At 41.7% G+C, this 27783-nt stretch overlaps 1 protein-coding gene across 1 annotated transcript in view; it reads right to left on the bottom strand.

Moving 5' to 3' along the window:
* Positions 1-27228, bottom strand: part of GRIP2 (glutamate receptor interacting protein 2) — a gene marked incomplete at its 5' end in the record, with an annotated part of 556895 nt that extends 529667 nt beyond the window's left edge. The window contains one exon of the mRNA XM_083353822.1: positions 27174-27228. Within this exon, the coding sequence (XP_083209948.1) occupies positions 27174-27228 (55 nt within the window). The remainder of the gene's footprint in view (positions 1-27173) is intronic.
* Positions 27229-27783: the final 555 nt, after the last annotated feature.

Below are 27783 nucleotides of genomic sequence, written 5' to 3'. Positions count from 1 at the left end.
CAAAGAAAAAACAAGGAAGTCCAGTTGCCTCCTGAGAAAGCACCTTTGGGTTCTCCAGAGGAAATTAACTTTTAGGTTGAATACTCACAAGGTGATTCTTCTCTTCACTTTCCACCTGATAAAAATGGTCTTTTTTGCAACTGTGTAAAAATTGCCTCTTCCTTTCAGTGTGTACAGTAACACACAATACGTTTGAGGAAGACTTTCAGACAGCAGTTTGATCGTGCTAACAGTTAGCAGAGAGAAGTAGAAAAGAAAATAACTGAGTCTAGTAACTAGCAACTAATGAGCCTAATAACTAGTACTGTATTTTGGAGAGACAGAGGGGAAGACAGAGAGAGAAAAGACTTGGAGCAAAGGAATAAGAAAACTGCCAAGGTTTTCAAAACTGAAGGAATTGCTGAAAGTCTAGAAGCTGAAACAATTTTGATTTTGAAAGTTTGTCAGCTTAGCTAAACAAAGCCTTTTAGTATATTATAGTATAGTATAGTATAGTATAGTATAGTATAGTATAGTATAGTATAGTATAGTATAGTATTAGTATAATGTAGTAACCACCAGCTTTAAAACAGCTGCTTTGTGATTAGTTGTTGATTGTGCTTTGAAGGGCTGACCCAAACTGACATGTTACAGTTTGGATTCAAAACTAATTTTAGAAAGAAAAATGTCTTAACCTGATGGATGATTTTTATCCATGGAGAAATGGGATTATGTTACTCTGACCCTCGAGGGCTTTTTTATTACCGTATTTTCTGGCGTATAAGATGACTTTTTAACCCATGAAAATCACCTCAAAAGTTAGGGGGTCGTCTTATACGCCCAGTCATCTTATACGCCGGAAAATACGGTAGTGTTATGCCATTGTTCCTCTTCAATTTCACCCTCTTGGTTAAGGGGCATAAGTCAGTATGTGACTTGAGGATAGTCATAGAACAATCACCATCAGAAAAGGCCCTGTGATTATAGTGACAAGAACCACTTTTATCATCTTTGGCTGATACATCAACTACAACTATTCCCAGACAAGAATACTTAACCATCAATACATTGCAATCTCCCAACTCAGTTATTGGCATGACCTGTAAGTGGTTATCCTCATGTCTAGTCAAGATCTACAATCTAAGGGAAAGTTGCTATGTGATGCACTGATAGGCACCGTTGTCACATTATTGATGAAAGAACTTCATGGGAAACTAATTTGCTACTAATCGGGTTTATGATTTTAACTTATAGATAAATGAATCTTCTATACCTAAAATGACTTGTTCCTCCAAGGGAACTCTCTGACCATGGCATTCATCATGAATATTTTATTTTTATTTTATTTTATTTTAATTCCATTTATATCCCGCCCTTCTCCGAAGACTCAGGGCGGCTTACAAGCTTAGCAGTAGCCTTCATTCCCAATGAATATCCCAATGATGTCACATCTCACAGACATTCATTTGGCAAATTGGTTTAAAATATTTATAAGGTTTATATTCCATCCTTCTACTTACACAAGCACTCCAGGTAGTTTAGAATGTTGCAAATAAATATACACTTAGATATAACACTGTGTTATATATAACAATACATGTGCAGTTAGTAAAGGTGTTAGATTATAATTTGAATTGGGAAGATGCAGGTTATAACTCATCATGATTTTATTTATTTATTCATTTGATTTATATAGCTGCCTATCTCACTTTTACATGGCGGAAGCTCATTGGGTAAAGTCGGTCAATCTCCAAATTGTTGTTACGGGCAGGAGGGAGGAGTGTGGTGTATTTCATCTTGAACTTATAGAGTTAAGGCAGGATATATAAACTCAGGGCTTTTTTTCTCATAGAACGCTCAGAATGGAGTTCCGGCAACTTTTTTGGATGGAACCTTGTAGGGTAGGCAAGGTGGTTTGTATGACATGTGTGAGTTCTGGCACCTTTTTATTTTACAAAAAAAGCACTGTACAAACTAATTAATTAATTAAACTCTTGGTGAAAGAGAGACAGATGCCTGAGCCATTTTCTAAATTCTGAGACAGTGGGAGCCAGGAAAGCACACCTTAGCCTGAGACCCTCCCAGGAAAGGGAGCTGTTCTGCATAAAGATGAGCAAGCCTCTGGCAGCAGAAGCCTCTCAAAAAGAGTCTCCCCTGCTGCTAAGTGACCACATTAATGCCTAGCAGGAGAGGCAGTTTCTCACATTTAGAATTTTAAAGGGTTAGGTCAGCATCTTCAGTTGTGCCCTGTAGGCAACTGGCAGATCATCAAGTATAAGCATCAGGTGATCGATGTCTGTTTAATTGGTTAGTAGCCTGTCTGACACAATTTGCTCCAATTGCGATTTCCAGATCCTTTTTTTAATGGTCTGGTAACTTTATGTAAAGCACCCTGCAGAGTCAAGATGGGATGTAATCTCAGCGTAGATAACTGCTGCTAAATCTGATCGGTTTAGGAAGGGTCACAGCTGGTACTGTGCATGTACATTTCTTGCCACAGCCATTATGTATGAATTCAGTACAACCAAATCTTTCATGTAGGTCCATATAAAATAGATTTTATTTACATCTTTGAGCCAGTTTTTCCCCCCTGTGAAACAGTGCCTTCATCTTGCCTGGATTCAGTTTAAACTGGTTCTTCTTCCTGATCCTGCCCATTATTGAAATTAGGCAGTATGGGAGGGTATTAAGTGCTTTTCTTGAGTACAGCAATAGAGCTCAGAGTCATCACATATCAACGTTGTGTCATTACCCACTCTATTCCAAAACTGCAAATGACCATCAGCAGCACTTCTCTGTAGCTGGTAAATAATAAAACAGGACCGCCCAGGCCAAAACTTGCCAGACAATTCAGGAAAATTCCATACTAATAGAATCGTACACCACAATGCTACACCCTACCCATCCAGCTTTAAAGCAATATCCCAATCAAAAAGTCAATTGGAATATATCCAGATACAGTAATCCATTTTTATCAAGATGAATCTGAAATTAGGAGGCCATTATTTTCTCAATCACCTTTACCTACCATTTAAATATTTGAGACTGGCTGTAGTTAACAGAGATATTTCAGATGCTTTTTTAAAAATAAGTCTTATAACTGCTTCCCTTAAGCCAAGAGGAATAGATCCCATCTTTAAAAAAATACAAATTATGGGGCTAGTCCCATTCTACTTGATTATTGAAAAGAGTCCTTATGAACAAGATCAGAAGCTGCCAATTTTTCCTCCCTGTCACCTGCACGAATGTAGGAGTCCACACTGCAATGAATCCAACTGACTTTGTCTATAAAGAATGAGGAAAATTACTCATAGGAAGCCTCAATTTTTTTTCTACTTCTTCTAATACCTTGATTAAATGTTATACGATGAGAAAATATTGCCAGCTTCTTTCATGCAAATGTAAAGAGGATGGAGAAATGAGCATTCTCTTCTGTATCCAAATGTTAAGACAAGAAGATTTCAAATGGCCTTTAAAATTCACTGTGTTAATTCCATGTAACTTAGAAAAATAAAAAACTGATGGCAGAAAAATACTCACTCTGCCCTTTGAGTTTTTTCTGTGTTTGTTTTTGTTTTCCTTCTAATTTCATTACTTTTAATTATTTTTATTATTATTTCTTTTATTTTATTTACTTTTTTATTAATGTCCTATCTAATCCATCCCAACAGTTGTCCCACATGCTCCAATCCTCTGCTTCATTTCTCTAGGGGTCTCTGATAAACCAGGTCACCAATTTCACTTTTAGTTAGGAAAAAGGGCAGATCCTTAGTACCTTCTGTTCTTTGGTAGCCTTTCCCTGATTATTTATAAACTATAAACCAATTTTGTTACCATTTATGTATACGCTGAAAGTGTATGTGTTTAATCATCTCACCATCTAGCTGTTATTGTGGAGAATTAATTAAGATTATTATTTGTAATTAGGGTTCATAAACTATTCTTGCATTTTATTCTATTTTAAATATTTTAGGTTATATGATGCATGAGAGACAAGAGTATGTCTTCATGGACATTTTCAGCCATTCTCCTGTTGCTCTTCTGTTTAATGGAGCTTCCTCAGTCACAGTACATTGCAGCTGCAGTACAATAAAACTGGAGGATACCAGGTTGGGGAAGAGCTTGCTAGAGAGGGAGTCATTTCTGCTCCAGCAAAAATTAATTTTTGCTATTACTTCAGATTCTGAAATGACAGGTGCTTCAGAGTAGATAAACCAATGAGCCTTGAGAAATAATTTTCAGGAAAGTCTGTCCAAACAGTAAGGAAGAAAAAAAAAGGCTACCAGCTTTGTATTTTCTTTTATGGATCTTTTAAAAAGCAACAATATGTGTAACAATTAAATCAGCTTTAATACCATTAACATTTATCACCTGGGGGAGTGCAAGATCGTACAGATTAGTTCACAGCAGAAACATAATTTTCCATGATAAATTGTTTACAGCTGATTTACATGCTTGATGATAACATTCCTCCAGAAAAAAAGATCGGGCAATTGGTGGATACTTTCCATAACAATTTCCATAAGACATTGGAAACCAGCATTCTAAAAGTAGATTATTTGTTATTTCTCTCACAAATGGACTGAGATGTATTCACTTCTCTGGTACAAGCTGTTTTCTATGTTCTGAAAGACATGCTATGTTTGATGCATCTTCTCCTATTTTCCACTCTTTGGTTCCTTGTAATCCAGCTATGGCAGACAAGAATTGGACAAGCTCGTCAAAAAATTTACTTTTCATGATCTGCAAACACACACATTTGTTCCATTTTATGTTTCCATTATTATATTGTGCCTTGAGGGCATTCAAACCAAGCCAGCTGACCCTTTCTTTGATTATATGCAACCTATTGCCCCATAGATTTTCTCCCTAAATACTAGAACCCTTTTAATATGAGGATTTGATGTCTCTGAGTCACAGCTTGACAGCATGATGGTTATTCAACTTAATTTTTGGTAGGGCTCCATCAGAATCAGGGTAAGATTCCAAGTTTCCTAATTGTGTACTCACACTGTCAAAACAGAATTCTGAAAGACATTGTACAATTAAGGGAGAAGAGTCCTTGCAATGTGTGAAATAACCTACTTCACATGGCACAGGAAAGATATGGCTCACTGATGGAAGTATTAAACCTCAAAAAGGGTTGGGACTCCTGAGCATGAAAGAATTGAGGATGGCAACTCTGGAGCAAAGCTTCAGTCAACCTGATGTCTCAGGTCAGCTTTGAGATGATACCAGCAATTAAATTAGAGTAGAGTAGAGTAGAGTAGAGTAGAGTAGAGTAGAGTAGAGTAGAGCAGAATATTTATTGTCCTTGTGTAACTCACAACAAAATTAAATAATATTAAAATTTTAAAATACTAAGAGTGATGGGAAAAGAGCATTTTATAGTTTCATCTGGAACTCTGGACTGTTCAAGGCACCCTCTGCTGAAGAAGAGCATATTCTCCCGATGTGTGTATAATGAATGTCTGCATCTGCTCCTGGCAATGATGCTAGCAGCAGTGAGCATCTGAGTTAACAAATGGGGTAGGAGAAACAGCAGCAAAGGGAAGCCCCTCCCCGCCTCCCAGCTTCCTTTTCGGCTCAAAGCTAGATTTCACCTATGCCTTAATTATTTAAAAGCCATTATAATACTGCTGTTGGTGGGTGTTTTATCAAGGTCTGTGTTGCAAACCATGCTGCACGTGGTACCTAGTAAATGGCAAAAGAGGCTGTATGAAAAAGCTGCCACAATGGGCTGCCCGTGTAAAATGGTTGGAGGAAAGAAAACACCTGGGGCTGTAGCCAACAGGGAAGGGAATGAAAGTGCAAGGCTGACCAGAGAATGGCAGCTTTGTTTGCTGTCAAGGGCTCCAGTAAGTTGCGGGTGGAAGAGATTGCAAGGAAATGAGTCTTGGAATGACCCTCCCTGGAGACAGCCTGAGTTCTATCCTTGGAATGCCTTGGTGGCATTCCCTTCTGACCTGGGAACGCCACTCTTCCATCAATTGGAGGAGGTTGAGAAATGGTATGTGCAGGTAATCCTTGTTTAGTGAATGCCTCATTTAGTGACCATTCAGCTAGGATGTTGATGAAAAAGTAATATTGCAACCAATCCTCACTTTTACAACCTTAGCAGGTCTGTAAAGCAAAGGAAAATTGAAGTAAGATCATAACACTTTGGTGCTTTACCTAGCAACTGCTTCACTTATAATGACTGAGTGGCCAGTCCTGCTAAATGAGGGCCTCTAAATGAGGATTACCTGTAATTGGAAAAATATAAACAAAATTGTTGTTTTTCATAGACTATCATTCTAAATATTATTTCTTGCCAAAGCTAACAAGAGAGGGAAGAGAAGGAAAGAAATCAGAAGCACTGCTGTTATGTCTCTTTTTCTATGTAAATAAAATTGCCTTCTCTGAGTTGCATAAATATGAAACTGTGGATCCTGAAAAGGGCTTCTGGATAAAAGAGATATTTTACTATCTTCAAAAAGCGTACCACCCACCTATAACCCATTAATCTGTTGTCTAGGTCCTGGTATTTTAATGTACATGGTATCGTGCATTAAATGAATATAATCTATGGTAAAGTCCATTTGTCCATATAAAATAAAAACAAGGTCACCTTCAGAACAGCAGTCAAATAAGCAATGCCCCAATCAAGAAACTGCCAAAGAGCCATTAGTAAACAGTCCAACCAAAGAATCCCTAGGCTCGCCCCCACCCACCCAGACAGGCAAGACCCCAGGATATAAACAGACTAGCACTGATGAAGTTACCTAGCTGGATAATGAAATGTCTTTAAGAAAACAAGCAAGCTCAGAGAGCACCAAGGACCCCTCAATAAAAACTTTAAATGATGATGATAGTATATTGTGTCGGTGAAGTTACTTGTAATTTTAATTGCAGGTGGCTTCTCCCCAGGTGGCAGTAGGTCAGCATGAATTGAAAAAGGCTCGTCTCAGCTAGTTTGACTGCACTCCCTCTTGTGGCCCTGTTACCCATCCCATCACAGAGAGAGGCTACTGCCCTCACAAGACCTTGCCACAGCAGCACCTGGGCCAATTCTTAAATACCCTCCCCCAGGAAGGTGAAACTGGCTCCCTCAGTGGTCAGTATATGCTCTTTTGCTCCAACAGATTTTCCTTGGGCAGGGATAGATCATTTTGTCATTTGTAGCTCTCAATTTGTTCATTAGGCCCACATTGCTGTAGTTATTTTAATGGATATTTTTGTTTAATGTGTGCTAGGATGGCTGCCAAGCAGAAGGTGAGATTCCTAGACTTATCAAATGAAATAAATATCTGGCTTTCCTAGATGTGAGGCATCATAAAATGTTTCGCTTTCTAGTAATCTTTCCTCTTTTTATGGGCAGAAAAAGAAGAACAGCCTGCTTAGAATGAGGATTCAACTACAAGAAGCGAAGGAAGTAAACGAAAAGAGCCTTTTCCAGCGATGACAAAGAAAAAAAAGGGGGGGGGAGGGACCAAAAGGCAAGATGGCAGTGCTGTCCAAACCTGTCTTTTTGCATGGTCATTGAGATTGCACCCTTGTGCAAAAAGAGGTGCTTCAGTTGCAATGCTACAACCGCCTCCTTGCCTTTTTGACTCCCTTTGAAAATTCCATGGTTCCTCAACCTGGTATTGTGTGTGATTACAATTCCCGCTATTCTTTAGCCACCTTAATCCTCACAGCTAATGGAACTGACCCCTTCATGGATTACTGCCTTGTCACAGCGAAGGGGCTTGTGTAATTCAATGAAGCTATGAGCTATGCCGTGCAGGGCCACCCAAGATGGACAGGTCATAGCAGAGAGTTCTGACAAAACGTGATCCACTGGAGAAGGGAATGGCAACCCACTCCAGTATCTTTGCCATGAAACCCCCATGGACAGTACCAAAATGAAAAAAGATATGACGCTGGAAGATGAGCCCCTCAGGTCGCAAAGGCGTCCAATATGCTACTGGGGAAGAGCAGAGGGCTAGTACTAGTAGTGCCAGAAAGAATGAAGCGACTGGGCCAAAGCCGAAAGGACGCTCTGCTGTCCAAAGCCAAAAGGACGCTCAGAAAGGCTGAGGCCTTTGAACTCTGGTGCTGGAGAAGACTCCTGCGAGTCCCTTGGACTGCAAGGTGATCAAACCGGTCAGTCCTAGAGGAGATCAACCCTGACTGCTCTTTCGAAGGCCAGATCCCGAAGCTGAAACTCAAATACTTTGGCCACCTAATGAGAAGGAAGGACTCACTGGAGAAGAGCCTCATGCTGGGAAAGGTTGAGGGCAAGAGAAGAAGGGGACGACAGAGAATGAGGTGACTGGATGGAGTCACTGAAGCAGAAGGCCTGAGCTTAAATGGACTCCAGAAGATGGTAGAGGACAGGAAGGCCTGGAGGAACGTTGTCCATGGGCTTGCGATGGGTCGGACACGACTTCGCAACTAACAACAAAAATTGGAACTAAAGTTTTTATTTCACGTGATCCTGGCAAGAAAGTTTAATAATGCATCTGGCACAGTATTACTTATTCTAAAAATACTTGACCAAATCCCCAGAGCTGATGCAGCCATGCAAAGCTTTGGATGAAAACCTCATATCCTTAAATCCAAAGTTAAGGATACCCAGGCTTCATTAAGCTATTTGGGGATTCTATCACCTTTCCCAGTCAGAAGCATTTCCCGTAAAAGTGTTTTTGTTTTTCTGCAAAGCCTTGGGTTTGGGATTACAGGACTGGGATTACAGTGTTCCCTTCTGTGAAGGGATGGTACTGATTTGTCTTCATAAGGATCCATACTCTGGGAATCATATTTTCTATTAGTCTTTAGAATGTAATATTATCTAGCCATTGGCATCTCAGCAACCCATAATTCTAAACCTCTAAAGCTCCAAAACAATGCAGTGCTTCAGCACTGCAATTAAATTTGATATATTCACACACACACACACATACACAGCTTCAGCCTCAGGCCCAGAAACATTAGCATGTGAAAGGGCATAATCTTGCTTGTGCGTATATGTGTGTATACACAGAGAGAGCAAGCACAGTATATTCCAATATAGCTTTCTTTGATCTTCGTTTTCTTTCCATCAACTGCTATTGATTCTGCATTACTGTTTGAAAAAGCCATTGTCTTTCATCCTTTTTCAGTGGGAAGAGCTTTTTAGATTTTTTCATTCTCTTTGATGAAGAAAATACAAGCTGTAAATCTAAGTTATGTATGAAGGTGAATATAGGTGTCCCAAGATAACGTTGCAGGATCCAATCTGAGTTGGTCACTAGGATAGGTTTACTCTTCCAAGATTTCAGACTTGTTCCATCTTCAGGGAACTTCTCTCTCCCCAAAATATGAAAAACACATTCTGGTGAGAGTTGTTCCCTGAGGATGGGCTCCAGCATGAGTCCAAAAGCTCGGAAGACAAAAACCTCTGGTTCCAGTGACCGACCCAAATCAGATCCTCTAAGTCAGGGGTAGGCAACCTTGGCTCTTTTATGACTCGTGGACTTCAACTCCCAGAATTCCTGAGCCAGCGTGGCTCAGGAATTCTGGGAGTTGAAGTCCACGAGTCATAAAAGAGCCAAGGTTGCCTACCCCTGCTCTAAGTTATGTTTTCTAGATAGACGCTTTCATACACACTATTTGAAATTAAACTTTCTACTGACCTTATGATGGATATATCTCCCCAGAGACTTCCTTTGACTTTTTCAGAGGATTTATATTACAAATTGGACATCCAGGCACATATTTTTGACTTATCACTGAAATATAACCATAGAATAAAATAGAGCTGGAAGGGACCTTGGAGGTCTTCTAGTCCAGCCCCCTGCTGGACTACTGTATGTATGTGTTTAGTTTCCAAAACTTTATTAAATTTCAGAAAAGTATAAAATACAAAAAAGTGAAGAAAAAAGAATTTAAAACAAAGAGGCAAGAGGGTAAGAAAAATAAAATTAGGAAAACAAAAAGGGAAAAAAGTTACAGGGGAAAAAAAACTTCCAACTTTCTTCAGTACAGATAAAAAGTTAAAAATCCGCAATTCTTTTGAACTAAAATAAATCATAACTAATAGTACTTCTATCATTATAAACAATATATAACATCAAAACCCAAGGTTAAAATTTCTTCTTTTTTTTTGTTTCAATGAAAAAATCCAATAGTATTTTCCAAATCAAAATGAAACTAGACAAAGTCTTTTCTTTAATCAAAGCAGTCAATTTCTGCCAACTCCATTTATTTCACCATCCATTCTTCCATTGTGGGCATATGTGAGTCCTTCCATCTCTGCACATACAGAAGTCTTGCTTCTGTTGTCATATTAAAGGACAAAATTCCATGGATTTGTTTTCAAATTTGTTTGTACATCAAACCTAAAAAGAAAAGCCTCTCGCTTCAGTTGTATGCTTAGTTTAAGAATTCTCTGAGTTAAAATACTTATGTGATTCCAGTAAATCTCAGCTTTCTGACATTTCTACCAGAGGTGATAAAAAGTGCTTTCAGATTGTTTACAATAATATGTTCGTGAAATAGTTCCCTAAACGTTTCTAGCACTTTTAGAAGATAAGTCAGCAGAATAAGTTTTTTTAAATGTTTCATTCTTGTGAGCTTTTAATAAGCAAGTACATCAAGAAAAGCAATTGAGAAGGTACTTAATGTATTAAAATAGACTTCCCAGAACTAATCAACCCTTCTGGGCCCATCCTGGATCCATCTAGAAACTCAAGTGTGTTATTCTTAAAGGAAGATAACTGAACTTTAGTACTCTATAGGAAAATAACACTTTCTTAACTGCTTTTAATGAACAATAATGAACAATAATTTGACCTGGATTTTATTTTTCTTCTGAAGAAGGGCAGACATTTAAGTGAAATTATTATAGGGAGATGAAGGATCCTCATCTTTAGTGGTCTCCAGTCCCACTGGTTCCCCTGCTTCCCCTTAGCTACCAAGGAAGACCCATGGAGCTTTCTTTGTGATTGGGAAGTGGACTCTGCCCAGAAAACTTTAGGGTGACTGAGACAGGCTTTGAAGAAAAAATCCAATAGAAACAGCACCCATAAGCCACTTCAATGATAATAATGCTAAAAACAACAACAACCAAGGTCATTTAAATGTAGCTGCTGACATAATTTGTTCTGAAATATTTCCAAAATGAATTTTAAAAGCACAGTTCAAAATCAAGTCCTCTCTTGGCTGAGTTTGAATCCTGGTGATCTCATAACCATAGGATTTTCTTCATATCCTTTTTAAAATCCCATTTTACCCCTGGTATTTCTTGGCGGTCTCCTATCTAAGACTTAACAAGGTCCAGCCTTCCTTAGTTTTTCAAGACCAGCTGAGATTGGCTAGGTGCTTTGCCTAATTATTATCAGGCTGCTCCCCGGTTCTGACCGTTGTGAGAGAACGGGGATTGTCCCGGGGTTACCCTGCTCTAGTGGCAGAAGAGCTGGGTTTGCAGTCTGGATATTCCCCTTCCATTTTTAAGATCCTCCCCTTTTTATTTATTCGATCTGGGTCTGTTTTTGCTGTATTACCTAATTTTACCATGGCTTTGAGATACTCCAGCACGGTTTTACTCGCTCTCAGAGGTGCCCCCCCATCCTGGGAGCGACCCGCCTTACCTTTTAATTTACCCTTGATGACGGGTCCGACTGTTGGGACCCTGAGAGATGGCCGGGCAGAAACAGGGGCCTAAGATATAAATTTAACAAGAGGCCCCTGATTACTTTTTTAGCTAAATTTTTTGTAGGGTTAGGGAGGGGGGAGGGTTGTGGTTGGTTGGAGAGAGGGGGCACTCTGCCAACTGCTGTTCAGACCAGGCCTAGTAGAGATCGCGTTGAGAGGGAGCCGGGGTCGGTCATCTCTGGAGCTCTGGAGCGGGTCGTGGGAATGCCAATTCCCACGACGATAGGGAATGGCTGCAGGTGTAAGATCAGAGGGCCGTATCGACCTCCAGGAGGGCCTCTCCGCTATCTCCAAGCGGTGAGGCGCTCCGACCCTCTGCCTTCGACCCAAGGCTCTGGGAGCGGGGATGTGCAGCCACCTGAGCTCCGACTGGTGTACCTAAATGCCAGGTCCGTTGCTAATAAGGCTCCCCTCGTCCGGGATTTAGTCGAGGGTGAGCAAGCGGACCTGGCTTGCATTACGGAAACCTGGTTGGGCCCAGAGGGTGGTATCCCCCTGGTGGATCTCTGCCCACCAGGCTTCCGGGTGCTACACCGGCCTCGGACTCAGGGTAGGGGTGGGGGAGTGGCTGTAGTTATGAGGGAGACCTTATGTCCGCAGGAGGCCACCGTTCCTCAGATAGTCGGGTGTGAATCTCTCTTATTGAGGTTTGGTCCTAGGGCGCAGTTGGGCTTGCTGCTCGCGTACCTTTCGCCTAGTCGCGTAGCAGCAGCCCTGCCTGAGCTTCTCGATATCCTCTCAGGGCTGGTGATTGAGTTTCCTAAACTAATAGTTTTGGGAGACTTCAATCTACCATCCCTGGGAGGAGTATCTGAGTTAGCTCGGGAGTTCATGGCTTCCATGACGGCCATGGACCTGACGCAGGTAATTCATGGACCAACCCATGAGGGAGGCCACTCCCTTGACTTGGTTTTCTTATCTGGTCGGTGGTTAGATGATCTTGGTGGGGGCTCCCCAATTGTTATGCCCCTGTCATGGACCGATCATCATCTCCTGCGGCTGGTCTTCCGTTTTGCCACCCCCCACCGTGGGGTTGTTGAGCCAACTAGATGGTTCCGCCCCAGGCGCTTAATGGACCCTGAGAGGTTTCAGGCAGCGCTGGGGGCCCCACCTGCCTCCCCAGCTCACAGCTCGGCGGATGCCTTAGTGGAGGCCTGGGAAAGGACGGCCACGGAGGCACTTGACCGAGTTGTACCCTTGCGGCCCCTGACCCGGCGCAGATCCCAATGGGCTCCATGGTTTTCCGCGGAGCTCCGTGAGATGAAGCATCGGAGACGGGGCCTAGAGAGCGTCTGGAGGTCCACCCGATCTGAATCCGACCGATTGCGACTAAGAACCCATATTAGGTCTTATCTCGCTGCGATGAGGGTAGCGAGATCTAACTATTTCGCTGCCCTCATCGCGTCCGCAGATAATCGCCCGGCCGCCCTCTTTAGGGTGACCCGCTCCCTCCTCAACCAGGAGGTCAGTGAGGATCCCTTGCAGGGGCGTGCCGAGGAATTTAGTCAACATCTGTCGGACAAAATCGCTCGGATTCGGACCGGTTTGGACTCCGACTGGGCAGTATCAGACGATCAGGACACGAGTGATCTTGTCGATGTCATCTGGGAGGAGTTCGATCCTGTGACTCCGGAGGAAGTGGACAGGATCATGGGGAGGCTGAGCTCCACCACATGTTTATTGGACCCGTGCCCTTCCTGGCTGGTTTATGCAGCCCGGGAGGGGACACGAAGCTGGTTCCAGGCGGTTATAGCTGCTTCTTTGAGTGAGGGCAGTTTTCCCGCCGCCTTGAAGGAGGCGGTGGTGAGACCTCTCCTCAAGAAGCCTACCTTGGATCCGGCTGTTTTGAATAACTTTCGTCCGGTCTCCAACCTTCGCTTCCTTGCGAAGGTTGTTGAGAGTGTGGTGGCGCATCAGCTCCCTCTGGTCCTGGATGAAGCGGATTATCTAGACCCGTACCAATCGGGCTTCAGGCCTGGGTACAGCACGAAGACGGCATTGGTCGCGCTGGTGAATGATCTCTGGAGGGCTCGGGACAGAGGATACTCCTCTGTTCTAGTCCTATTAGACCTCTCAGCGGCTTTCGATACCATCGACCATGGTATCTTGCTGCGGCGTCTCAGGGGATTGGGAGTGGGAGGCATGGTTCTTCAGTGGTTCTCCTCCTATCTCCTGGGACGTTCGCAGTCGGTGTTGACGGGGGGGCAGAGGTCGACCGCGAGGCCTCTCGCTTGTGGAGTCCCTCAGGGGTCGGTCCTCTCGCCCCTTCTGTTCAACATCTACATGAAACCGCTGGGTGAGATCATTCGTGGTTTTGGAGTTGGGTATCATCAGTATGCTGATGATACCCAACTTTTCATTTCGACCCCAAACCACCCCAGTGATGCCCTCGACGTGATGTCCCGGTGCCTGGAGGCAGTCCGGGTCTGGATGGGGAGGAACAGGCTTCATCTCAACCCCGACAAGACGGAGTGGCTGTGCGTACCGGCATCCCGGGATATTCAGGATATCCCACCCCTCATTATGGGGGGTGAGTCATTACCTCCTGTAGATAGGGCTCACAACTTGGGAGTCCTCCTAGATTCACAGCTCTCTTTAGAAGATCATATTGTAGCTGTAACTAGGGGGGCATTCGCCCAGGTTCGCCTGGTGCACCAGTTGCGGCCCTATCTAGACCGGGATGCCTTGCGCACGGTCACTCATGCGCTCGTGACCTCTCGTCTTGATTACTGCAACGCTCTCTACATGGGGCTACCCTTGAAGACCACTCGGAGGCTCCAGCTGGCACAGAATGCAGCCGCGAGAGTTGTGTCGGGGGTCTCCCGATACTCCCGTGTTACACCTTTGCTCCGCGAGCTGCATTGGTTGCCAGTTGTCTTCCGGGTGAGGTTCAAGGTGTTGGTAATGACCTACAAAGCCCTCCATGGCATGGGTCCAGAATACCTTGGGGAGCACCTGCAGCCGGCGTCAACTTCCCTCCGCCCAGTACGCTCCCACAGAGAGGGCCTCCTCAGGGTGCCGCCGGTCAAAGAATGCCGACTGGTGGCCCCCAGGGGGAGAGCGTTCTCTGTGGGTGCACCGGACTTATGGAACCATCTTCCGGTAGAGCTCCGGATGGCGCCCGACCTCCGCTCCTTCCGGCGCGACCTTAAAACCCATCTCTTTAAGGAAGCGGGCCTGGCCTGATGGGATGGGGTGGGTTTGTTATTATGACTTTAATTTTAAATTTGTACTATGGGCATTGTTTAATCATGTTTTAATAATTTTAACTTTTGTATCTGTCTTTTACGTATTGCCCTGTTAACCGCCCTGAGTCTCTTGAGAGAAGGGCGGTATATAAATTAAATAAATAAATAAAAAAATAATAAATAAGGTCCAGCCTTCCTTAGTTTTTCAAGACCAGCTGAGATTGGCTAGGTGCTTTGCCTAATTATTATCCATTCTTTGGTTATCTCATTCCTTTGGTATAGATGTAAAGTTATTTCTGTTGCCATCACTTGAGGGATGCCTCTAATTCCTAGATTTGTTAAAAGGTTGGGGAGATGCTTTACTCACAAATCTGTCAATGGAGCTTCAAACACAGAAAAAAGCCTCAAAATGGGGGCATGAGCTGATCCCTTTACAAATTATAGTCCACATGGGTATAATTATTTTCCCAACCTTCCCAATGACCTCCCAACCATCTCTCATTATTTGCATCATGAACGCCTCAAAATGAATACGGAGATACTGAGAATTTTGTTCCTTATGAATGCTAGCCACAACTATTGTTGGCTATACTTTTCTAAAAAATGTGGGAAAAGGTTGAGGGATTCCACCACTTTTTATTTTTCAAAAATGAGCAAAGTGGCCAGAAATGTTCTTCCAGTTTTATTTAAACAGTTTGCTACAACTACAGTATAACAAGATCAGCCTTCTTCCTTGAATAAGCATAGAAAGAAGCAATGTTACAGAATCACATGGACGTTTCACAAAGCACCAGGGAAGAAGCCTCTTGGCAACAAATATGGTGTTACTATAATAAATATATCACTTTAAAAGTAACATTTATTTATTTAGAAAATTTATACGGCCGCCCAAATCATTCACTGTAAGTCCGGGTGGCTTACAGAAATAAAAACCCAATACAAAACCCAATAACCCTCTCCCTGGCACATAGATAGATAGATAGATAGATAGATAGATAGATAGATAGATAGATAGATAGATGGATGGATGGATGGATGGATGGATGGATGGATGGATGGATGGATAGATAGATAGATAGATAGATAGATAGATAGATAGATAGATAGATAGATAGATAGATAGACAGACAGATAAACACTTAGACTTATATATCACTAAGCGGTTTCCAGAGTCAACATATTGCCCCAACAATCTGAGCCCTCACTTTACCAACCTCGGAAGGATGGAAGGCTGAGTCAACCTTGAGCCAGTGAGAATCGAACTGTTGACAGCCAGCAGTCAGCAGAAGTAGCCTGTAATACTGCATTCTAACCACTTTGCCTCTATGGCTCTTTAGATAGAGATAGATAGATAGATAGATAGATAGATAGATAGATAGATAGATAGATAGATAGATAGATAGACAGACAAATAGATAGATAGATGATAGAGTGTGTGTGTGTGTGTGTGTGTGTGTGTGTGTGTATGTGTGAAGTCCTGTCTATCAAGAAATCAGAGATCCGATTACAGATCTCATCACAGACATAAGGAAGAACTGTGAGACAGCCCCGCAGTTCCACTTGCATCCCATTGTCTCTGTATTTTAATGAAATGTAGGGGAAACCCTTCATAATCAGATCTGTTCTTGGTGTCCTATCACTTTGATGAATGAACATTCCAGCTATGACTTTTAAGCCATTCTTATTCTGCACCATGAAGAGAATATGTAACTGAAGGTCAGACTCTCCATTTTAACATTTTATTCAAACAGCAGTGGCCTGTATAATTAGAATGGGCAACAAACAGTAGCCTGTACATTCTTAACTGTTCTGTGAATGATTCTTTCTCAGCCAAGCCAATACACAGTACTGAAATGAGGGCTGGTATTTAGAAAAGCATAAAAAAAGATGACGGCATAAAAAAAAATTGAGAATGCTCCTTAGCCATCCAGCAGCTAATTGTTTGTTTTGTTAGTTTAAGCAACCGCAATCCACATGACTGCACTTTGCTATGAAAAGTTGCTCTGCCAATCAAGGAACTATGTAGAGAAGAATCCCATAGCAATGAATCTAATAGCAACATTGAATAATTGCTATTGCTGACCAATTAGCAAGAAGGAGTGGCTCTGGGGTTTTCATCACCCTGAATCTGATGAGATTATCTTTGACTCTCGATGGAGCAGCACTTCCCTAGACAGCGTTGGTACAAAATTTAGAGACCTTCCGGGACCTATTCCTGAACCAGTCTCTTCTGTTTGATCACTTCCCAATTGGACTTCCCTATATGTACTGTAGTCTATATAGGGCTGCCCTTGAAAATCACCTGGAAGTTACAACTGGTTCAGAACCCAGAAGAATGGTAACTATCACAACCTAACAACCAAGCAAATGAGCAGAAAGTATTACAACTAAACTTTAGTAGAACCAGCTTATCTCTGGAAGAATTATCATGTCTTACAAATATTCATTCATTCAATCAATCAATCTGAATAGCCACCAATCTCAAACCAGTAACTTAATAAATATTATTTATTTATTTAATTTATTATTTATTTATTTAATTTATATTTATTAATTTAATTTGGCTGTTGCTCAACTCCAAACAACTCTATGAGTGTCTGAATTCCATGGGTGTCAGAAATTTATAAAGAAATGCAACCTGATGAATGTTACTGATTCAAAGTTCCCAAATTCTTCACAAAATCTCCTATTCAAGGCTTTGCTCTGAACATGTGACAGCTCAAACTGTATAACAGGCCTAAGGTACCTGGATGTGTTCCCCTACATGTAAACTGCACCCCTTCCATACCTGATTTGGTCGTGCTTTATTTATGAGTTTTATATTCAAGGCCTACTTTTAAAAAATCAGACCCCACAATTAACTTCCTCCAGGGCAAAGGAATGGTCAACCATATTTGCCCTGCCCATCCTATACTCAACATACAATATGTATCCAAACCCATTAGGGATCACTAGTTTCCAAAGTAATAAGGATACAGTTCCAAAGTATGGGCAAATATATTGGAACTGCATCTTATTACTATGCATGAGCCAACCCTATCCAGCATATTTCGGCTTCTCCTCAGCCACAATATGTATTCAGTGCACAGACATACAAGCAAGCACACAGAGAAACTGGGCCCCCGCGATTTGAGAAATCCTATATATTATTCAATCAAGAGAAACTTGTCTTTATAAATGTCCTCCATAAAGCCCTTGTGTTGAGATATGGTACAATTTACTTGATTCAGTTAATTAATGGATTGGTTGGTTAAAAGCAAGCCAGCTAATTATTGGCTGGCATGCTAATAGTAATGTGCTACTTTATAACACCCAGGTGAGCCTTCAGGGTAAGAGATAAAAGAAGTCATTAAAGTTCTGGAATGAACAAGCAGCTGATCAACCAAACCAGTTAAACCCAAATACTAGAATTTAAACTATTATACAGACATATTTATTACACCTAAATTTTTCATCTAAATCTAGAACTGAACTTGCCTTATTTTGACATATTCCAAAGGCAGAAGAACTAAAGCAGAACTGTAGAAGACCTGAAGAAGAACTAAAGAGTATTTACTCTTTTACAGTTGGAAAGACACAGTGACTCAGAGTGCCTGCAAAATTTAATATATTTATGACCAGGACCTCTATAGAATGAAAACTCCAGAAAGGAACATGGAGGGAGAAAGGGGGATCAGCACTGTGATTGACTACGCTAATTTTTAATTGCATAATTTAATTATTGAATTATTTTATTGCATATTTTTGCAGGATCTGCAAATTGCAAAACTGTTCCAATGTTCGTATATGTGTACACACAGAGACTGACAGACAGACAGACAGACAGAGCATGCAAATCGCTCCTCTCCACTGGAATACTGGATTTTATATGGTTTTCCCAAACAATTAAATAACTACAGTATGTATTTATTTATGTTGTTCATTTATATACCTCAAATAAAGCCTTAGCAACTATTTCAATAAATAACAATCAGAACTCTGAAGAGAAATAAAGAGACAAAAAGAATAGCATCATAAAACAAGACAAAATCATAAAATATACAATATCACAGCATCAAACAATAAGTAATCAAAGAACAACCCAGAACACATGGCATCAACACTAGAAATCTGGCAGCAGATTAAATCACTGCTTCTATGTTGAAAGACTATGATACAAAATGAATTTTTGGACTAAACATAAAGAAAAAAGGAACCCAACTGTTTCAAGGAGGGAAAAAGCATTAGCAATACAGTAGTTGTTTCCAGGCAAGTTTCCTTCCTGGTGCACAAAATTCCCTCCCTCCTTTTGTATGGCTGTCCATCTCAACAAGTGAGTCTGGCCAGTGAACAAAATTAAAATAAATTCTGTAATTGAACTATACAGACAGATGTAGCTTGGGAGTCAGCAGTCAATTCCAGTCAGCCCACAAGGCATCATCCAAAGGTTCAGTGCGTCAGCAAACAGATTTTGGAACTCTACCAGATTCAGAAGATGTAGGGGTAGGCCTTCAAAACTGGCCAGCACCGCTGTAAGGAAGGGATGAAATCAAAGTCTGCAAAGGCCAAATGGTGAGATGTCCACGACAAAGGAATCACTTCTGTCTCCCCAGCCAAAGATCCTCATTATCGCTGCCAAAGACCTGGTCCAGAGGATAACCCACTGGATACGTGCGGGCAAATGTTTGTGTTAGGTCCAGGGTGTTGTGGTCCTGAGTGGCCTGTATCGTCTTTCAGATCAGGTCAGGAACTAAGGCTGCATGAATAAAGTAACTGAGAACTAAAACTTTCCAATACAACTACTGCTAAGCTTGTAAGCCGCCCTGAGTCTTCGGAGAAGGGCGGGATATAAATGTAATAAAAATAAAATAAAAATAAATAAACTCCCAATATCATCCCAGGCAGAGAAACTGTTTGGCAGTCGTTCATGACATAGCTGCTCATAGCACACCAGCAGAATTCCCAGCTTATCTTGCTTTCTCAGCTCTAGTCAAACCTACTCTTAGCCTTTCACATCTTGGACCCGGAAAGGAGACCTAGATTATATCATCCATATTTCAGATCTCTATTACACAAACTACTCTACCTTACTGTTTGGAATCAAATCACCCAGGAGATGGTTCTTATTCAGCAATGACCCAGAATTCAACTAGAGAAAAGAGAAAACCCAAGTGTTTCCCCTATGTTGGAAACAAAGCACCACAGAGGGATAAGCAAACCTCTCTGACCCTTAATTTCAGATGCTGTTGGCCCTCCCATGTAAAGTGGACAGAAAACAAGACTAGATGAACTAATTCTACTTTATTGTGAGGCTACAGTAACAGAACCTTGCAGATTTCAAAGTACAAACTTCCTGCCCACCATTTTTAACTGTCTGCTCCATTAGGCCAGGTCCTTACTCAGTTTCTTTCTGTGACTATTAAGTGATTGCAGAAACCTTCCTATCTTGTCTTATTCTTTCCTAAGCAGCATCTCTGCTTCTCTTTCCAAAAGATCATTAATGCATTATATTAGGTATACAATTATGATACCACTTCCCTTGTCCAGCACTTACTAATATAGCCTATCCCTCCTTCAGAATGTACCTTCCATGCAGTCAAAGAAACTACTGTCCTGAATATACTTCCCTCTTTCACCTATAGCAGACATGTCAAACACAAGGCCCGGGGGCCGGATCCGGCCCGCGAAGTGGTTTCATGTGGCCCGCGAAGCCATCCTGGAAACAGTGAGGGAACGGCCCCCACTGCCTTGGCCCTGGCCCAGAGACCCTCCTTCTGCCAGAGACCCTCAGATCTGTCCCACTCCTGCCCAGGCCCCCATAGGCACCCTTGATGCGAACGATGTAGAGCTGGCCATGCCCACCCAGTAGGCCATACGGACTCTAGCCATGCCCACCCAGTAGGCCACGCCCACCCTGGCCATACCCACCTGGCCCCCTGAGGGCAACTGCAATGCTGATGTGGCCCTCAATGAAATTGAGTTTGACACCCCTGACCTATAGCCTCTGTACCAGCAGAACAAGATCCAACAATGTCACATTCTAATTGCCCCCAAAATTACAGTGAATAATAATTCCTCTAGCATTAATTCACCAAGTTCTTCCTTCTTTTTTTTTTCTTCCTCACTTACTCCTCCATGTCCATCTGGCCCACCAACTTCAGGTTTTGCAGAAGAATTTCAAAAAGATATTATAATTCTTTACAGCATAACCTAGCTAAGGCTCCTGGCAAAATCCTAAGCAGTGCTGTCACTCTAATACCATTTTTACCGCTTTTATTATTTTACTGTTTTTATTTTTTAAAGAAAAGTTAAATGTTTATAATCTACCCAAAAACTTTGCTTGTTGATCAGAGTAGACTTATCATAACCATAATCTAATACCCGTGTTTCCCCGAAAATAAGACTGGGTCTTCTTTTTTTTTGCCTCCAAAAGAGGCACCAGGTCTTACTTTCAGGGGGTGTCTTTTATACTCAACTCTGGCACCGATAGCCGACTGAGAAATGCAGGCCTGGCTGCAGAAGATGCCACAGAAGAAGCGGGCTAACAAGGAGAGGCCTAGCTGCAAGGTGAATGGGTGCGGGGCACGTGGGGCAGCTCTACTCCCCCACCCTAGCTTGATTTTTAGGTATGTGCCTTGCCCCAAAACATATATTAGGCCCACCCCCCAAAATCAAGCTAAGGCTTATTTTTGGGGTAGGCCTTACTTTTGGGAAAACAGGGTATAGCTTGTAGTTTAGCCTATAATGTTTATGTGGCTAGACATTATCCTTGACTACAAGGCAACATAGTATATGATTTTCTATGTTTATACAGCTTTGTTCAAACACTGCATTTATTACTTGTGTAATACAATTTTCCTTGGTATAGACATGATAAAGTGAAAAATGTTTTTCATATTCTGTAGTAAAAATGGTATAGTACGATGGTTCGGGATCTCTGTTTATGTGTGTATGTGGGCACATGCGTGTGCATGTGCACACACACCTTCAAGTCAGTGTTGACTGCCTAGACAAGTCCCTTTGGGGGGGACAAGTTTTCAGAAGTAACTTGCCCTTGCCTCCTTCCTAGGGCTGAGAGAGAGTGCCTGGCCCAAGGTTGCCCAAATGACTTCATGTCCAAGGCAGGGTTACAACTCATCATCTCTAACCACAACATCAAACTGGCACTCAGCCATGAAAACATATGGTGTGGCACTGGGTCAATTATACTCTTAGACCAACCTACCTCACAGAGTTGTTGCTGCTAGTAGAAAGTGAAAGATGATTCCAATGTAAATTGTCTCAAGCTCTTGGACAGGGGTCTCCAAGCTTGGCAACTTTAGGACTTGTGGACTTCAACTCCCATGGCTGGCTGGGGAATTCTGGGAGTTGAAGTCCATAAGTCCTAAAGTTGCCAAGCTTGGAGACCCCTGCTCTTGGAGATATCTAACACAAAATAAATAGAACCTATAGCCAGTCAATGAAGCTGAATGCGGGGAATTCATGAAAAACCAAAGGAATTAATTCTTAATATAGTAGAGCTACATATATGAATAACAGTACTGACACTCCAAGATACATTAATGGTTACTACCTTAGATGTTTTTGGAATAAGATTGCTTCCAGTAATCAAATGTCTGAGGAACATCCATATGACACTGCTGTTCTTTTTCATAACCTTCTTATGAACTTCCCAAGAGGAAAAGGAAGGCTGAATTAAAAAGAACTTTGCTTTGATTCAGCATGGCTAAAATGTTTAAGATCCCTAAAAAACATTAAGAAGACTGAATCTTCCTTCAACCCAAATTCTCCAGTAAATCTGCAGTATTACCGGTATTTTAATTTGCAGCAACTTCTCACATGTGCAATTCCTTTAATGCATAGCATGTTACATAAAAATAAACAAACATATGATGTAAATAAAGAAATGTACAAATAACAGGGGTGGGCATTGGGAGTAACTGGGATCCAACTCATGAAGTATTTAATGCTAGAATTTTAGTTTAAAAAAAACCTTGATAAGCAATTTTCTGTCAGAACCAAGCACAGAACCTGCTTTATAAGCACTCAGGTCAACCATAATTCATCTGAAATTCTCTCATTATAATCTGATCTGTTAATGTATGACATGGTTTGTAGTTTTAAAAAATCAAGTAGGTGGTGCACCTTATTAAAGACTGAGAAGCTGTTTCATTTTACAACTCAAAACCATCTCAAGACTTCACTTGCTCAGACTTCCAATTCGGCCCACAAATCTCACAGTCAGTCTAACGTTGCAGCCAATGAAATTCCATTGTATACTCCTACATCTGTTTCCTAGGTAACCATCACAGAGCAATATAAACTGGAGAAACACAGCAGAAGGAAAGGCCCAATGCAGCACCAATCCTAGCCTGCAGTATCTCTGCCTTTGAGCACTCTGGAACACTTCTTTTCCAGCTGATTCATGCAGAGAAAGTTATTCACAAAGTTAAGAAATTGCTCTCCTCTTTTCCCCCCCTTTTAAAGTGAGGCCATTAAAGCTGAATAACACAAAATATACATTTCTTTTCTTTCTTTTTCCGAAGTGAAATTATCACAGGGATATCCTAAATGTTTGATTGGATGGACAGGCACATTGTTCAGTACTCATAAAAATAAGAATGATGTAGGGAAGCGTGAAGCATGTGGGTCTGGTGCTCTGATGCTAACCAGCTCAGCAGAAACTGGGGCCAGCTGTAATAAAAAGTCTTGCATTGACCAACCAAAGCCCTAATGTTTTCCAGAATGAAAAATTGTATCTGCATATTTCATGTATGCAACCTCATGAGAGCTATTGTAACTGAGTAGCTACAAGGCTGAACAATAATGCCAAATCTTTTCTCTGCCTTGAACAGGTTCTTAAACCTCAACTTTATGTCTGTAACAAAGGAGGCAGGACGATGGTGTTAATAAAATTGACTTGTCTTACAAGACATTTTTAAGGAAGTGATTAAAACACTCCTGGTGTATGGAACTTTGTTTGCTCTAGATGTGGTGGCCTTTCATGGAATCAGACAGTTCTGGTTGCTACCTTCTTAGCAGTTATAGCCTCTCAAGATTCTTCTTGGTCCTACCCACATATTTACTGGAATGTATTCCCCACATATTTGCTATTGGATGGAATCTATTTCCTATATTTCCTATTGGGGAATAATTATCTGTATTGTATTAAACCAATTTAACATAATACTATTAACACTGGAATAAATCAAATTCATCTTTTCTCCATCGTCACCCACTACTTTGTACTTATCTCATCTACTTTTAGTGTAAAACCTCAATATGCTATCTGAAGGCCAAGGGTACCCATGGACCCCCAAATATATACCTACCTATTCTAAAATGTTATATTGTACAAGGTGGACAAGGCCTTATCTTCATCAATAATACATTTGAGATCAATCTTGAGACAAAGCAGAATATAGCCCACAAATCCCTCTCAGTGAATGTACACAGCTAGAAAATTGCAACATTTTCTTGTGAATGTACCCTGATAAATAACTCTAAGAACTTACCTATGAATGCAAAATATTGTTTCCTAAACTTGTCTGACCTCTAATGGCCCTGGTATTCTGCTTGGTCATCCTACTTCAATAAATAAATAAATAAATAAATAAATAAATAGGTAGCTTTGCTTCCTCCTTACTAGCTGGGTGAAATCCAAAATCATATTACACTATACACATGATCAATAAAATCAGAATGATAAATTACTATTAGTAAGCTAATTAATCTTATGTCTCCAAATCCTGGTTCATTAAACTGGAAAGGCCATGTTTTTTTGAATTATACTAAGAGAACAGGCACAAGCAAAAAGACACACACATATGAATTGGGAAGAACTATAACAAGTACAGTTTCTCTTTTAGCATTAGAGTTCACAATGCTATTGTAAAGTTTTCTTGGAGTCCAGATGCAATGTGATATTTGATGCATTGCCTCTTGTTTTCCCAGTGGAAAAACACTGTCATGGTCTGTTGTACAGGAATATTATTGCTTAGTGTTTTTGTTCTTTGTGAAAAAAGAGAGAGAAAATAAAGTGGGAAAATAGCTGTTTAGAAGATGAGAAGGGAAATCCCTTCTCTAGTTACTATGCCAGAGTGTATATCTGATGCTCCAAATTCATTCTGATTGATTCAGACTAATTTGTTTTCCATGCATGTGCATAATCCAATCAGTCTGAATCTAATTGGTCTCAGAATTAGATCAATATTCCCAATTGATCTGAATGTTCAAATTGAATTGAGTCCAATTCACACACCACTACAAGATATTCAGCACATCAGTATATCATCTAAACACAGACCAGATTGCTTTTAATTCTTAGGGAATCTTAATCAGCCTCTAAACTCAGGAACTTACTGTGCATGAAATCTCGCATTGGTTTCATACAGTTATATGTTAAAAATGACAAGAAATTGGATTAAACATTAATATGTTCTTTTATCAGGTCAATATTCTCAAGTGAAACAGAGGAATCATATAAAAATTGCCATGTTTTATCAGCTCTGTGATTTCTTTAACCCAGGTTTTATTTAGTCTCTCTGTCAGTAGCGAATATAGAGCCACATGTTCAAAGTTTCAGTAAAAAAAAATCATGTGATAGTTCTAAGCAGGGGTGTCAAACTTGCAACATCACATAACATATAGCGACGTATCGCAACTTTTTTTGCCATTGCCGGCAATGGCATGGGTGCAGTTTTGCTATGATGCATCTGGCCCATAGGCCTGCAGTTTAACACCCCTGTTCTATAGCATTTATAGCAATGTAATGTTTCTATCATAGTCTCTATGTCTCTATCATATTCCCGATATCACAATATGATGTTTCTATCATATTCTCAGATGCTGGGAATCAAAAATAACCAACATCTGCTATTCTTCTATTTCTTCAATTCAATATTTCTAACAATTAGAGAAGAGTTCTATAGTGCATTTTCAGTCCAAAACAAATGAATTCTTGTTTTACCAGCCCATCATGTACAAGGCTGGGTGCAAATATACAACATGTATACATCTCCCCAATGCGGGGGAAAATCTATATAGGAAAAGAAAAAAGTTCCACAAAGGAGAAGGGAATGAAGAGGTGTAACTTGCTGGGAAAGGCACAAAAATATGACAAATTATGAGTTCAGTCAATGGTTCAGAATTACTAATGTGTATCTCTTCCATGTGCCATCAAAGACAGTAGGTTTTACTATAATATGACTCTGGAAACAATGTACAATAATTTTAAAACCAGTACGGAAAGGGATCATCTTTGAACAACATTAACAATTCCACTCCACAAAATATCTGAATTGCCAGTTGAAAACACAATGGTCAAACAATGCTAAAAAAAAATTAACAAAAGGACACGGCAGAAAGCTAAATACGGTACTTAAAATCATATATTTAGAAATATGATATCTATCGCACAGAATATAGAAAGTTGGAAACACAAGCTGGAATTTGTGACAAGCCAGAACTAAAGCAATTTATTTGCTTAATATAGTTCTGCACCTTCATTGACATTTTAGAACACTGTTGGTGGCAAGAATAAGATGCGTATCACTAAGACCTTCAGTCACATCAAGGCAAAAGAATAATACATTTTGCCCGAGATCAACATTGGAGACATTGTCAATTAATCCCCAAAGCCATTCCTTACTCCAGTCTATCTTCATAACACTCTTAAATACAGGAACTAAAATCAAATCCGATGCAAGGTTTTCAATCTCCTTCACGTTCTGCCACCTGGTGGGACATTTCCTCCAACTTTTATGAGCCGCTGGTGCAGCGTTCATTTGACATCCTCTCTGCAGATCTCCCCTAACTGAAAACTATTCACCAGCAAGTCGAGGAAATCTTGTGCCATTTCACAAAAACCTTAATCCACTGCAGAGCTCCCCCCCCACGTCCCTAGCAAAAACAAATTTGTTTGACAAAAACAAATACTTTGGGCTTTGGTTTTCAACACCACTCTTAATTCCAAAGGGCTCCATCCGCTCACTCAAGAACCAAATGAAGGCACATTTCAGTATGTGTGTGTGTGTGTGTGTGTGTGTGCCTGTGTGTTTTAAGGTGACTTTCTCTTGCTCACTTAAACATAAGACCTGCTGTCTTATCTTCCTGGAAATAAATAAATATCCAGCAGCCTCGGCACCAGCCTCCAAAGGCTTGCCTGCATTTGCAAGCATGCCCCAGGCCCAAGCCAAACAGACCAATGCAGGCATCCTCTTCCCTCCCTCCCACTCGCCGCCCTTCTTCCAGGCATCCTCACTCCCCCCCCCCGCCCCGCCCCGCTCCGCTTCAAAGCACTTTCACGCATGCCCTCAAGCGGTAAGATTTGCCCCGGAGGGGCTCCGGAGGAAGCCCCCCCTCCCTTACCTTCCTCCTGCATCCTCTGCAGACACAGGGTTAGATTCTTCCTCCAGCCCGGCATCCCGGCCGAGGGTCAACCTGCCAAGCGGCGCGGAGAGGGCTCTTCTTCCCGGGGGAGGCTTGAGCAGAGAGGCTCCCCTCTCCCCGGTTTTTTTTTTTTCCCCTCTGCCTCCCCTCCACCTCGCCAGGCCAGAAGTGCCGGGGCAGACGGAGCAGCTAGGGAAGCGAGGTTGTCTCCGGAGCCAGTCGGCTAGGCATTGGCGGCTGCCGCGTGCTCCATCTGTGTTTTGGACCGGTAGGAAAGCAGGGGAGGGCAAGCGGAGGGGGCCGGCCGAGGAGGAAGGCGCGAAACCGGCAGACCGAAGCTCGCTGCCGCGCCAGACGGGAGGCTCTCTCTCCCCAGTTTGTTGCGCGAAGTCTCTTCCTCGCCTGCCCTGGAGCTGGGGGGCGGCCGGGGGGGGGGGGGGAAATAGACGGCCGCGGGAGCTGCGGTTGGCCGTGGGGCGCCAGAGGAGAGGGCGGGAGGGATCTACTAAGTAGCCGCAGGAGCCAGGGGAGCTGTGCGGGTGGGGACGGGAGCTTTGGGCTTGGGGCTGCCTTCCAGACCAGCCTTCCG

The sequence above is a fragment of the Vipera ursinii genome (assembly GCF_947247035.1).
Source record: "Vipera ursinii genome assembly, chromosome: 2".
Lineage (NCBI taxonomy): Eukaryota > Metazoa > Chordata > Lepidosauria > Squamata > Viperidae > Vipera > Vipera ursinii.
The sequence above is the reverse complement of the archived record's forward strand: the minus strand, read 5'-3'. Positions and strand labels throughout refer to the sequence as shown.